The following is a 14,594-nucleotide window of genomic DNA, read 5'->3' on the forward strand; positions in this document are numbered from 1 at the left end:
TTACTGTACAATGGCACACTGTGGTACAGTATCTTTTTTAAACGAAACAACTGCAAGCCCACACATTACTGATTCGGCGCTTTACAAGTCATGAGTTTATGCCATCTGGTGGACACGCGAAGCATTGCCGCCTAGTAAATCCTTCTCATTATCATTTAAGAGATCAGGCCCCCGTCAGCCAGGCATGAACCGTGGCTGGGAAGGCAAACGCAACGAAGCATGCAAGAGGTGAGCAGCGGCGGATTCCAGGTATCTGCCAGGTACAAACTGGGCATTTGCTCGAATAAAGTGTGTCGGTGCAGTATACAAGTTATCTGTATTAGAATGCACTTTATACCAGCAGTGATAAGAGTTAAATCAGATTCTAAGTTTTCATCTGCTAACAATTTAGCAATTATGTTGTCTAGCTGTGATTGGCCATTTATACTATAAATTCTGTCGGAAGACTACTGTAAATTAACCCCTGGCGAAGTCCAAAAGACGAAACTCGTAGGGAGTGTTTTTGGAGGTCAAGTGCAAACATATTGCCTGTTTTATTATTGTATGCACGATCGTACAGTCAGGGACGCATAGCCTTTTCATTGTGAAGGCAACCAAAGCAGTGACTCCTTGCGGGGAGCTGCTACAACCAATCCGGAGTATCCTGTGACGTTGCTGATCAGCTGTGGACGGCAGAACAGAGCAGGTGAGACGCATAGCGTGTACCTTCCATATCAGGAACACGGAGTGCCTGTTACATCCACCGGCAGCTGCTGCAGCATACGAGTGAGACGCTGGACCCACACCTGCCATGTAGCTGAAACTCTGCTGCTGTTGGCGATTGAGATATTCTCATACATGCTTTCTGTTTCTGAATTGTTTGCGAGTGCGCATTTTTTTTTTGATCCAGTTCTGTAAATATTTTTTACTACACTAAGTGCACCTGTTTTTGTTTTTTATGTCTATATATTGCTTTGTTGAAATCGAAAGTTTTTTGTTATTGGTAGGAAAAATAATTTAACAGGCTCCTTGATTTTAAATATTGAATATAAAATGAGGAAACACGGATGTCCACATAAGCGGAGTGTACCATTATTCCATTCCAGGAGAAACCGCTTGAGTTTATCTTCCTCTTAGATGATTCCTTTCACATAAGAGCTGGATCTTGCTGATCTCCTTTGTCTTAGATCGGAGACTGAGGCATAGGACCTTATTCAATATATGCCAAAGTCGCTGTTAGGACTCTTTTCAACCAACAGCAGAATATTGTGCCATTGTGACGCCACCACATAGGTACTATGATAAAAATGCTAAACATTTCCTTGGTTTGTGTCCTGGTGACACTGCAAAGCATTGCTGAAAATGGACACGCCATATTTAGAGAGTGCTTGATTATTTCTTTACAAACCTAAAAAGTGCTGCTTAAAGAAATGTATTTATGCTGTGCGCTAAGGTATTTGAACATCACCTGTTTTAGTATCTGATTATAAAATACTTACAGTAATATCTGAAAGTTTATGTATCAATACCGAACCATTAACAATGTTTCAGAGTGAATAAAAAGGTTTATTTTGACACTTCAGGCATTAAAATGTGTGCTGATTTTTATGTAACTTTTTTGTAAACATCCTTTTCTTGTTTTTTATAGGTGAATGGAACTGATGTAGATTATGAATATGAGGACATTACACTTGAAAGGGTAATATGTTGCATGGAAGAAAATGACAACCTTTAAAACTGCAGTGCCATCAGGCTGTGATTTATTTTTAAAAAAATCACGCCGTTGCCCGGAGCGACACCGCGCTGCGCCAAAACAAAGAGTATGCATCCCCGCAAAGTGCTTATACCAACCACGACTGTCGCGCCTCGTCTCCCCTGCAGCCGCACACGCAGAAGAATGTGCTCGTGCACATGTTGCTGTGCGACGTCGCAAATGTGACGTAACAGATGCTCGCGTGCTTTGCAGTTCCTCTGTATAATTGCAACCTTAGCCACACAGTGACTATTGTATGTAGCTCTACCAAATTAAATGTAATCTACAGACTTCAGCTTTTAATACTTACAGAGAATTTGGAAAGAAAAATGCACCTCAAATCTTTGATTTTTCAGGGTCCACTATGCCAGCGTCTTAATCTTACAGTTGCTAGTTACCAGTGCCAAGGCATGCTGCATTCTTGTCCAACGCGCTCTTTGCTACAGTTCATTATGTTGCGGACACTTTTACTGTGAACTCGTAAAGTTTTCTTGGTAGAAAGCGCCTTTTGGATTCGTGAGTGAGCGATATCTGCTTCTACGTTGCCATCTGTCAAGTGTGTAGTTGCCTTTAGCAATTCTTCCACTTGTCAATATTGTGGTTTGGTTCTTTCAGGGAAATTCGGGGCTTGGTTTCAGCATTGCAGGAGGCACGGACAACCCACACATTGGAGATGACACAAGTATTTTTATAACAAAAATCATTGCAGGAGGAGCTGCAGCACAGAATGGAAGGTTACGGTAGGTTGTGTGTTGGTTATAGTTGATATGGTCCATGATCATTCCTAGCATCAAAAACAAGAGCTCCTAAAGATAATAAGCAAAAGTGTGTGTGTGTGTGTGTGTGTGTGTGTCTGTGTGTAAAAAACAGATAATCAGCGCTAAGAAGCTGTACAAACAATAGTATTCCAAAAGCAGTAGGAGATGTTGATCATCACAACAGAGTCCAGGTCAGTTGAAAAAAGGATATAGGATAGATGGCCCAAATAATTCCTGAGCAGCTTCTGTGGAATAAACCAAGTTCCAGGGGATCTAAAAAACAAAAAGCAGAAGCGCATGCCCCATAGTGTATTACCGTTTAATACATGTATTAGGTTGATAACCTTAAAAATTCATACTTACAAACAAGTGTTAAAATCGCATAGTAGAAATTATCAGGTAGGAATCTGTTCTCTGCTGTGGCTGCAGGAACACACTGGAACCAGAATGAATCACCTCCATGCTGCAGCCTCCAGGCTGGGCTCAGTTGTGATGTTACTCAGTGTCCCAGGAGAGCAGGGCAAGGGCTGCAGTGGCGCCAGTAAAAAAAAGTGCGCACTCGGCGTTGACGCACAGTTGAGCAGGGGATTCCCAGGTTATCTGCAATGGGGGACGGGGCTAGATGCAGCGCGTCAAATTACATCTCTTCCGGAAACCACCAATCAGAACAGCAACTTCCTCAGGGGAATATCTGAGGAGAATGACACAAGTTAATCTCTGCTGGAGGTTGAACAGCACTTGGCTATGATGACTTTATCTCATAAAGCCGCAAAAGGGTTCTACATTTTTGATGCCAATAAATGAATCGATTAGTTTAAATATTTTGTATGTATAGCCTACAGTTTGTCTGAGTCAGAATGTAAGCGCTATGTTTTCCTTCTCTGCATTTTATTAGTACCTCTGTTTAAGTATCCGCAATTCTACCCTCAGGGTTAATGACTGTATTTTGCGGGTGAACGATGTGGACGTACACGATGTCACACATAGCAAAGCCGTTGAAGCATTAAAAGAGGCCGGATCCATTGTCCGATTGTATGTCAGAAGGCGAAAGCCAATAACCGAGAAAATAATGGAGATACAACTTGTGAAAGGCCCAAAAGGTGAGTGCAAAGTACACAAACCACTTCCTATATACCTTAATAATGAGTCTTTACTGCACAAATCCACTTACCAATACAGGTCAAACTAATACCAATACAGGACAAGGTAATGCTTGTTAAATAAATTACTGACAAAGCTTCCTTGTTAGAACTATAATTGGCTGCATTAACGTGCGCTATATGTGTGTGTGTGTATATATATATATATATACATATATGTGTGTGTGTGTGTGTGTGTGTGTGTGTGTGTGTGTGTGTGTGTGTGTGTGTGTGTGTGTGTGTGTGTGTCTATCAGACCTGTCTAAGACATGCAAATGAGCACACAGTAATATTTTATATTTACACTTTTTATATTTTATTTACTGTGTGTGTGTGTGTGTGTGTGTGTGTGTGTGTGTGTATATATTTATTTATTTATTTATTTATTTATTTTGTGCATCTTAACCATGGCTGTGCTCAAAAGCTGTGAAATGCAGCAAGCATGAGATTATAGTGGACCATGGTATATGGTTTTGAAGCAAAAGGTGGCACTGTGTGCTCATTTGCATGTCACTTCCCAGAATCCCTTGCTGTAGCGGAAGCGCTGGGTGATCATGGTGAAAAGCAGGGGGGCAGACCTGTCTAAGACATGCAAATGAGCATACAGTAATATTTCCATTTGATATATATATATATATATTTATATATATATATATATATATATATAATCAAAAAATAAATAGATTATACCGTTCTGTGGCTAACGAAATGCTTTTATTTGTGCCAGCTTTCGAGATACACTGATCTCTTCTTCCGGCGATGTTACAATCTATATATATACATAGACAAATCACCAAAAAACTACTCGCCACCTAGTACCACACGTGTGCTGCTTGGGATCTCGCCACGATGTTAAATCCACTCGCGCGGGGCGTGCAGATGTATAGGTTTGTCGAACACTGTGTATATATATATATATGTGTGTGTGTATATATATATATATATATATGTGTATATATATATATATGTACAGACATGGCCTTTAGCGCTCATGGGAAGAGAGTTCACTTGTGTCAGTAATGACTCATAAAATTTCGATCTCTGTTTAGGCCACTGCTAAGTGTCCCAAACAGTTGCATAAATTTGTATTCATGCAACCGTCTCTCTTTCGGTGTTTTAAGATTACCTTTGAGTATGGCAACCCTCAGATCGTTCATCTTATGGCCAGAGTCAGAGAAATGTTCGCCAACAGGACTGTCTCTTGTTCCGCGTGTGATGCTGTAGCGATGCAGATTCATTCTCTTGTTTAGCCCCTGCCCGGTCTCATTGCGCAGGTTTTGCATCTTGGGTCCTGGCATGGTTTTGTCCCGCATTCAGTTGTACTGCTGAATACTTTACTCCTCACCATAATATTCTTGAGATTATGGGGTTGTCTGTATGATAATAAGGGTGCTTCAGGGAAGACCTGTTGCAGTCTTGTATCTTCCTGGAAGATGGGTTGTAGTTTCCTGGTGATCTTGCGTAGGGCTCCTAGGTGTGGGTTATATGTGACCACCAAAGGTACCCTGTCGCTTATCCCTTTCTGTTTGTATTCAAGGAGATCACTTCTTGGTATTCTGGTGGCTTTGTGAATTTGCTGGTCTACAATTCAGTGGTTATATCCACGGTTTATAAAGTCTGATCTCAAGGCTTTAATCCGCTGGTCTCTGTCTGCTGTGTCGGAGCATATCCGGTTGTATCGTATGGCTTGACTGTAGATGGTTGCAAGTTTGGTGTGTGTCGGGTGGAAGCTGTTGTCCCTCAAATAGCTGGCTCTGTCTGTAGGTTTGCGGTATACAGAAGTCTGTAGTTGGTTGTTCTTTACAGTCATGGTGGTGTCTAGGAAATGTACTTCATCCGGGGAATGGGTGAGTTTGAGGTATGTGTGTGTGTGTATACACACACACACACACACACACACACACACACACACACACACATATATACACATACACATACATATATCTACACATATATCTACACATATATCTACACATATATCTACACATATATATATTCACACACACACACATATATAATATATATATATATATATATATATACACACACACACACATATATTAGTGTGTGCAGTGTAGAGTGTGTGCAGTGTAGAGTGTGTGCAGTGTAGAGTGTGTGCAGTGTAGAGTGTGTGCAGTGTAGAGTGTGTGCAGTGTAGAGTGTGTGCAGTGTAGAGTGTGTGCAGTGTAGAGTGTGTGCAGTGTAGAGTGTGTGCAGTGTAGAGTGTGTGCAGTGTAGAGTGTGTGCAGTGTAGAGTGTGTGCAGTGTGGAGTGTGTGCAGTGTGGAGTGTGTGCAGTGTGGAGTGTGTGCAGTGTGGAGTGTGTGCAGTGTGGAGTGTGTGCAGTGTGGAGTGTGTGCAGTGTGGAGTGTGTGCAGTGTGGAGTGTGTGCAGTGTGGAGTGTGTGCAGTGTGGAGTGTGTGCAGTGTGGAGTGTGTGCAGTGTGGAGTGTGTGCAGTGTGGAGTGTGTGCAGTGTGGAGTGTGTGCAGTGTGGAGTGTGTGCAGTGTGGAGTGTGTGCAGTGTGGAGTGTGTGCAGTGTGGAGTGTGGGCAGTGTGGAGTGTGGGCAGTGTGTGGGCGCAGTTTTTTTTTTTTTTTAAATGGGAGCCACGTGAAAATCGCGTTATAACCGATTCGCGGTATAACGGGGTTTACCTGTGTGTGTGTGTGTGTATATATATATATATAAAAACACAGAAAAAGAAAACCTCTAAAGTAGCACTCAGACAAATGTTTGCAAAAATAGAAAAGGTACTTTAATTAAATCCAAAAAATAACAGACATACAAACAACCGACTGAAGAGCCTGCCTGACTGAAAATAAGGAAAATAAGTGGACACAAAAAAAAAAAACCAAAAAAATAAAGTAAAACACAATATAATAGACCCAAAAATATGGAAGATGATGCCCTTAAAATACTCGCTCACTGAGGGAACAGAAATTCCCGCAATGAAACAATACAGACCGGCCGGTCACCATATGTATTAAAGACTGAAAGACATCATACCGCTGCGACACACTTTATTCGAGCAAATGCCCAGTTTGTACCTGGCAGATACCTGGAATGCGCCGCTCCTCACCTCTGACAAGCCCCGTTGCGTTTGCCTTCCCAGCCTGGGTTCATGCCTGGCTGACGGGGGCCTGATCTGTTAAATGATAATGATCAGGATTTAATAGGCTGCAATGCTTCGCGTGTCCACCAGATGGCATAAATTCATGAATTGTAATGCAGTATATATATATATATACAGTACTGTATATACACAGTATATGTATGTGTGTATATATATATATATATATATATATATATATATATATACACTGCTGCGGCCGAGTTTATTCGAGCATTTGCCCGTTCTCGCCCGCAGCAGTTACCTGGCGCGCGCCGGAGGGTGCCGGGCGCGCGCCGGAGGGTGCCGGGCGCGCGCCGAAGCAGCGGAGGAGAGGCCCGCCGATCGCGGCTTCCCCCTCTCCTCTCCGGGTCCCCCGGAACCCCCTGCCGCCGTCCCCCACATCGCGAGACACCAGGGCTCCCTCGGGGAGCCCTGGACGCGCGTGCAGGGGGCGCAGGCACCCGATGACGCGTGACCGCGCATCGGTGACGCGCGGCACGCCGAGGGGATGCCACTTGCAAGCCGGGAAATCTCCCGGCTTGCGGAACTGGCCACACTTCAATAAAGTGTGTCGCCAGTGTATATATATATATATACTGTATAACAACAACCCCTATAAGCCCTAACATACAGTACTGTACACATACAGTACTGTATATGTACATACATAAATGATACTACTGTATGGGCGGCGGGGGCGAGATGTGTTTGCAGCAGAGAGAGATCCGCTGCTCTCTCTCTGCGCAAACATCCGCACATTAAAAATTATTTTAAATACATTTTTATTGATAGTGTAGATGTGCAGGGGGTCTCCGGAGCTGAACCGTGTTGGTTTCAGGTCTCGGGACCTCCTGCTCCCCGAGATACAGCCCCCTTTATGAGGTGCCGGTATCCCTCTGCTTGGTTTAAAGGGCCCGACCACGTGATCGCGGCCTGTAAACCAAGCAGAGCAGAGGGATACCGGCACCCCCTAAAGGGTGACACATTGACACATTGACACCAGACAAAAGGTGACACATTGTGTGCTCATTTGCATGTCATTTCCCAGAATCCCTTGCTGCAGTGGAAGCACTGTATGCTGGGGTTAATGGTGAAAGGCAGGGTTGCAGACCTGCTTAAGACATGTGAATGTGCCCACAATTGATTGATTGATTGATATATATATATCAATCAATCAATCAATTTCACACACATATATCTATATTTAATCTTTAGTATTTATACTAAATACAGATCAAAGCTAAATGTGTTTTATCTATTGCATATTTACCAAAGACCTTCAGCATGCTCATTTGAAGGTTGAGTTTTCTATGCCATGTGATCAGGTCCTTTTAATGTAAGCCTCTACATCTGGGTTGTACGCATAAGTTAACGCTCCATCCTCTACCTTCCTGATATGGTTGCCTAGCAACCAGAATAAAAGCGCATTGTAGAACAAGACAATTCAGGAAAGACTTTCTGGTGACAGTTTTAGGGGGGTGATGGTTGAATAGCTTGCATAACCGGCTATCCTAACTGGTGAAATATCCCTGCAAAGCTTGCATACCATAATATGAAATGTAGCAAATAACTAGTGCTTTTTGTATACCAAAGAGTTGTGTGCACATATGTAGCAAACATATTTGGGCCAGTTTCAATTTATTACATTTAATTCACTTGCATAAAATTGCCATTCTGGCTGCTTTGTACACCTCTGTTTCCCCTTCACGTGTAACCTTAAACTGTGCATTTGTAGCTGACAGATAATGGGTCAATAATGTGAAATTACCTATAAAACTAGGTATGTTATGTTTTTATTAGTGCATTTTTTGTAAGGGGAATAATTAGTTACATTTCTCAAAATATTTTAATATTTGTTTTGTTGATATTCTTCTGTTGTCTGTTTGACACTATAAGATATGTTTAATTTTTAAGCAGGTCTTGGGTTCAGCATTGCTGGCGGCGTAGGGAATCAGCACATTCCTGGGGACAACAGTATTTACGTCACTAAAATAATTGAAGGTGGTGCTGCACACAAAGATGGCAAACTTCAAATTGGAGACAAACTTCTAGCAGTAAGTACAGGATTCTTATGTGAATTTATATACGTATAATGTTTTGAGACCAGATTAAATGTTTATCTTTCACTCCAGCCTAGGAGCAGGGCCATAATTTATGGCCAGAATTAGCAAATTAAGGTGAATAATATTACAGTACAGGCCCACCATTGTCTAAATAGACTTGAAGACTTGAAGCCGCAAGGAATGCTTTTTGTAGTAAGACCTTTAATCAAACTTAAATGAAATCAGGTAAAACTGCACTAACAAACATAACGCGGTCATGGAAATGCTCCCACTCGCTCTCCTGTGGCTGGGTTTCTCCTGTCTGGTTTTCTGCACTGGCCCCAGCTGCAAGGGTAAATTAATCTGAACGGAGTTGCTGCTGCTGCTGCTGCTGCTGCTGCTGCTGCTTGAAACTGAAATATTTCAACTACTTGGCAGAACTGAGGAATTGATGAAATTCTACAGTTTAATAATTTGCTATGTATAAATCCTTTTATTTTTTTAAGGATTTTTTTTTCCGTTAGTGTGTTTCAATTCCCTTTCAGTTTTCCTTATGGCGTCTACTTTGTTTTCTTGTAAAGAATGGGTGTTTTGATGGCCAACATAACCATGGAATACTCCGTCCCACAACGAGCAGCCACTTTAACTTTTGTGCCAACATTGCCCCTTGTTCCCTCTAGAGTGTAAGCTCTCATTACCTTCTGTCTGTTTGCGTTTTTTGCCCTTATTTGTATGTCATTCTGTTTATGTAACTTGCATAACTCTGTAGCCCCCATTGAACGGCCCAGAAGAAGATGTTGGTGTTTTACAAATAAACAATAATAATTTAACCTGTTAGGACTTGTCCTAAATGTCTGCTCTCATGATGTTTGACATTTTAATTTTAATTGAACTTCCGATGTATTTGTTTCCCATTGCACAGGCTTCATAGTCTAGGTCAGGCTTCCTGCTCTCCTCGGTGCAAACGCAACCCCCCCCCCCCCCCCCGCTCGGACCGGTGTCAAATGACGTGCGGGGTCATCTGACGTCATGTTGACATGGTGTTGACATGGTGACATCACGTTATCCCTCGGCGCCATTTGACTCCGGGTTACCATAGCGACGCATAGCTGGAAGGGAAGGTAAGTGTGTTATAGAGGCCTCGCGCGCTCCCCGGCATTTAATTTATGGGGGGAGAGTGCGGGACCTCTATAACTGCCGCACCCCCCCAGAAAATCTAGCGCGCACCCCAGTCTAGGTGACGAACCAAGAATTGGCCATTTCTTCGCCTTTAAATTGGTTGCAGGACTAGACTTTGCTCAACCAAGTATACTGTACACATGAAACATATTTTTGATAAAAAAACTTTGATGCTTACCGAATAAGTAATAAGAATGTCTTCCAGATAAGGGGAGTGCAGAGTGACCACAATGTGAATATATGAAATAAAACAAATGCAAATAATGGTCTAGCCAATTATAACAAATTGATGTGTTAATAAGAATTGTGTTGGTCCCACTCACAAATTTCCTTTAAATATCAGGCGTATCAGAGTTTCTGTCTCTCTGATGGGAGCAATGGTAAAGGTTCTCCAAAGAGATGCATCTGCTTTCCTTCCAGTATAAGCCAAACAGTGAGTTTCTTTCATTATGTGAGTCTACCCCATATACACTGGCGACACACTTTATTCGAGCTCGGCTAGTCCCACGAATTCGGGTATACCCGGGTGTATTGAGGTTTGTGACTGTTTTCTGCCCGAGTGCATTGAGGTATTTTCCAGGCAGGGATTGAAGCATTTTATTCCCGCTGGCTGCAATACTGCACAGTATATATATATATATATATATATATATATATACTGCATTACAATTCATGAATTTATGCCATCTGGTAGACACGCGAAGCATTGCAGCCTATTAAATCCTAATCATTATCATTTAACAGATCAGCCGCCCGTCAGCCAGGCATGAACCCAGGCTGGGAAGGCAAACGCAACGGGGCTTGTCAGAGGTGAGGAGCGGCGCATTCCAGGTATCTGCCAGGTACATACTGGGTATTTGCTCGAATAAAGTGTGTCGGTGCAGTAAGTTATTCCTCGGGACAGAGGCTATTGGGGAGACTCTATCACTGCATCATAAATGTGTGACAAGGGGTTAAATTCCACCTATGGGATAGTCTCTGAGAGGTTATAACAAGCTGATACTATTTACACTTGCTGTATGTGTTTGCTGGATGCTTCGGAAGTGGTGCTGCCGCTCGGGAGCTTGGGACTCCCATTTCTCTTCAATTGTCTGTTTTATTTCACATTTTCACATTGTGGTCACATTATGCACTCCCCTTATCTGGAAGACATCGCTAGCAAATTGGACCTGAGGACGGTCTTATAAAGGGTTTAGAGCTGCTTTATGTATATTTACACACGTCATTATTTGCACCAATTTGGTGGTGGTTGAATAATTTTACACATTTGAAACATTGGTTATTCACCATGCATTTCGATATATGTTGATTTTACATATCATTTTTTGTTTTGGGCACAAGCACTTGTGTTGTATTTTGCATTAACAAATAGACCTAAATTAGGAGCGCCCGATTACAACCCTCCCTTTTTGAATAAGTTATAGCACTGAGAAGATGCTTTGTAGTTCTCCTAAAATTTGCCTAAAGCGTCAGATAAAATTAAATGGATATGTATATATATATATATATATATATATATGTGTATGTATATATATATATATATATGTAATGAGAAATTATATATATATATATATATATATATATATATATATATATATATACATATACACACACACACAGCTTAACCCCGTTATAGCGCGGTCCTCGGGGGCCACCCACGACCACCGAGTTATAAACGGGGTCGCGGGAAAAAAATGGCCGTCAAAAAGTTTAAAAAAAATTTTTTGGGGTGGTACCGTGTCCGCCAGAGGGGGAAAGCTGAGAACTCTCCCAGCGTTCCCAGACCCGGTGGGGCAGCGGCAACAGCACACAGCACTTACCCGGCATCTGGCAGCTCTTCCCCCTGTCTCTGCTACCTGCTTCTGCTTCCGTCTTGCTAGAGCGAGCTCCCTTAAAGAGACAGTGTGTCTCTGTGTGTGTGTGTGTGTGTGTGTTTGACTGTGTGAGACTGTGTGCTGTGAGTGTGTGCTGAGTGTGTGCTGTGTGCTGTGTGCAATGTGTGTGCAAAAAACTTTTTTTTTTTTTTAAATTCGGGGTCCGCGCTCAAACCGCGTTATATGCGGATCGCGCTATAACGGGGTTGAGCTGTACAGTAGTTACATCGTAGATGAGGTTCAAAAAAGACATACATCCATCAAGTTCCAACTATGCTAAATATAGACAGTTACTATATCCTATATCCGTACTTACAGTATATTGATCCAGAGGAAGGCAAACAAAAAACCCCAGTGACACATTATCCAATGATATCTTATAAGGGGAAAATTAAATTCCTTCCTGACTCCAATATTGACAATCATATTATTCCCTTGATCACTTATTTGGTATAACCCTGTATTTTGTTTTACGTTTCTCCCCATCACCTCTTATGCATTGCATGGCCAATCTATTTATTCTTTCAGCCTTTTTCACGGTTTCTGTATTTATTTATTTTACCCACATCCCTTTTTTTTACTTTTTGATCATCCGATGTCTGACCCTATTATTTTAAGTAATCAAATACTGTATACTGCCTGGGAATTTTTGTTTTTTTATAACCTAAAACCTCATAGACCATTCTCATTTCACACACACGTGGTGAGCTCTCAGAATTTAAATGTAGAAAGCAATACCATGTAGCACTGCTGCCCCGACAGCTAGTTCAAGATCAAGTGAAAGGAAGAAAGTTGATTGTCACTGTAATCCATCAGATCTGTGATTTTCTTGAGTAGGCAAACGCACTATATCCAGGGAACAGCCACCCTCCATTTAGCCTTTTGACTGAGTGATGGTAATTGGCAAGGTCATGGAGTTTAGAAAAGATAGCACACGGGACATTCAGAGTTTAAAAATCTGTATACTTTATAAAAACAAGAATGTATTTTTTCATTCTCTATGCAGAATTTATTTACTTTAGTATGTTGTGGCGTTCCTGTTGTTTTAGTCCCCTCCACACCCTATATGTAAACACAGTTTCTTGCAAAAACAACAAAAGCAACAATTATGCCTGGATGAAATGTATTTACTTTTTACCATTAGGTGAACTCTCAGTGCTTGGAAGACGTTAGTCATGAAGAAGCTGTGATGGCCTTAAAAAATACACCCGATTTTGTTTGTCTGAAAGTAGCAAAGCCTACCACCATGTACATGAATGACAGCTATGCCCCACCAGACATCACCAACTGTAAGTTCTTCCAACATTGACAGGTTCCTATTTGCTGGCACAGTGTTGTTTTTATGATGAGTTTACATTTTTTATCTTTAATGTGGCATTTCTTCTTGCCCAATTTTTTTGTCTGTTTTCAGAAATACAACAATTCTTTGCCTTTTGCGTCAATTTAGGCCGCGGCCATAGTAAGAGCTTCGCTCACGCCGAAAACAAAAGGCAGGAAGCCAATGCTCGTGTCCATAGCACGTAGCGAGACAAATTTGTTTGAATTTTCAGCGCGACGGCCGGGTCACGTGCGAGGTTCAGCCAATGAGGGCTAATCGCTCGTGACGTCACTGGCATGCCCTTGCCACGCTCCCTCACTATGCAACCCTGCAGGCCACAGATAGCTTCAAGTGCAGGTGTGCGTAACATCACGCGCTAGGTCGTGAGCGCCTAGTATGGACCTGGCCTTAGTTATTTAAGCTGCCAATCGATCCGTTCTCCCATGATAGGTCAGTGAAGATCCTGCTTCCCAGGCCACGCATTATCCCTTTTTCAAGAGGATGTGGCGTGGCTTCCTAAAGGTTTTCTATAGGAACCCAAGGAAGCTTAATACATTAATCATCATTAAAAAGGACATAGAGAGTGGGGGAGAAATGCAGTAATTGTGCAATACTACTCAACATTAGCTTTTACAATCCAGAATATGCCATTATCTACACCAGGTAAATGCTACAATAATGGAACATATTTATTTTTTTTCCAAAGATTTGAACAATTTAATGGTCATAAACTATTAAAGCAAAACTGTGGCTGTTTTTATTTCTATGGAAATTATTTTCTTTGGGTCCACTCAGTGGGGGGTCAAGCAAGTGTGTGTTTTCTCTACCCTTCTAATAGACAAAACTGGGAGGGGTGACATGTGGCAAACACCTGTTCAAATTGAGTGATGTTACACGAGAGTAAACAACATTCTTAAAGCTTTTAAAAATGTTGTTAGGTGGTTTCTGAATTTGATTTAAAAAAAAAAAACATCCTGCGCATTTTAAATGTCACGTGACGCGGGAGAATTAAACATGGCACCTATACCCAGGATATGTAACTCAGGATATGGACAAAAATTCACCAGGCGCTCCTGTGAGTGTCTTGGATGTGCAATATAAAAACCACAATAAATGGTACAAATAAAATAAGAAAAATAAAAATATAGAAACGGGGACCAAATACAGCTCAACCCTCACTGGACCTTGTTGATTCTTTAATTGTTCTGGTGTGGAGAAGTCAGGGAGCGCAATGCACCGGAAATAGCATGAAAAACAGAACACACAACAATAGTGCAACTCTGTCTATGTGTTAGGGATACTGAATACACCCCAAAATAAGTGTAAAAACACCTATACTAATACACAATAATAGTCTCAAAATCTAAATACTGCAAGTAGCCAAGTCTCACCAGAAAAATACTCAGGTGGGAGAGCACACAGTCCACTCAGATCACTCCA

At 41.8% G+C, this 14,594-nt stretch overlaps 1 protein-coding gene across 30 annotated transcripts in view; it reads left to right on the plus strand.

Moving 5' to 3' along the window:
- DLG1 (discs large MAGUK scaffold protein 1) overlaps nucleotides 1-14,594 on the plus strand; it is a 257,330-nt gene that overhangs the window by 153,826 nt on the left and 88,910 nt on the right. For 15 of the 30 annotated variants that reach the window (XM_075571142.1, XM_075571130.1, XM_075571137.1 and 12 more), the window contains 5 exons: nucleotides 1,628-1,678; nucleotides 2,348-2,472; nucleotides 3,421-3,590; nucleotides 8,659-8,795; nucleotides 12,981-13,125. In XM_075571142.1, coding sequence (XP_075427257.1) covers nucleotides 1,628-1,678; nucleotides 2,348-2,472; nucleotides 3,421-3,590; nucleotides 8,659-8,795; nucleotides 12,981-13,125 — 628 coding nt within the window. Of the gene's footprint in view, nucleotides 1-1,627; nucleotides 1,679-2,347; nucleotides 2,473-3,420; nucleotides 3,591-8,655; nucleotides 8,796-12,980; nucleotides 13,126-14,594 lie in introns of all 30 variants that reach the window. The other 15 variants (XM_075571128.1, XM_075571129.1, XM_075571135.1 and 12 more) reach the window with 1 other exon arrangement.

This window comes from Ascaphus truei, chromosome 14 (genome assembly GCF_040206685.1).
Source record: "Ascaphus truei isolate aAscTru1 chromosome 14, aAscTru1.hap1, whole genome shotgun sequence".
In the NCBI taxonomy this organism is placed as follows: domain Eukaryota; kingdom Metazoa; phylum Chordata; class Amphibia; order Anura; family Ascaphidae; genus Ascaphus; species Ascaphus truei.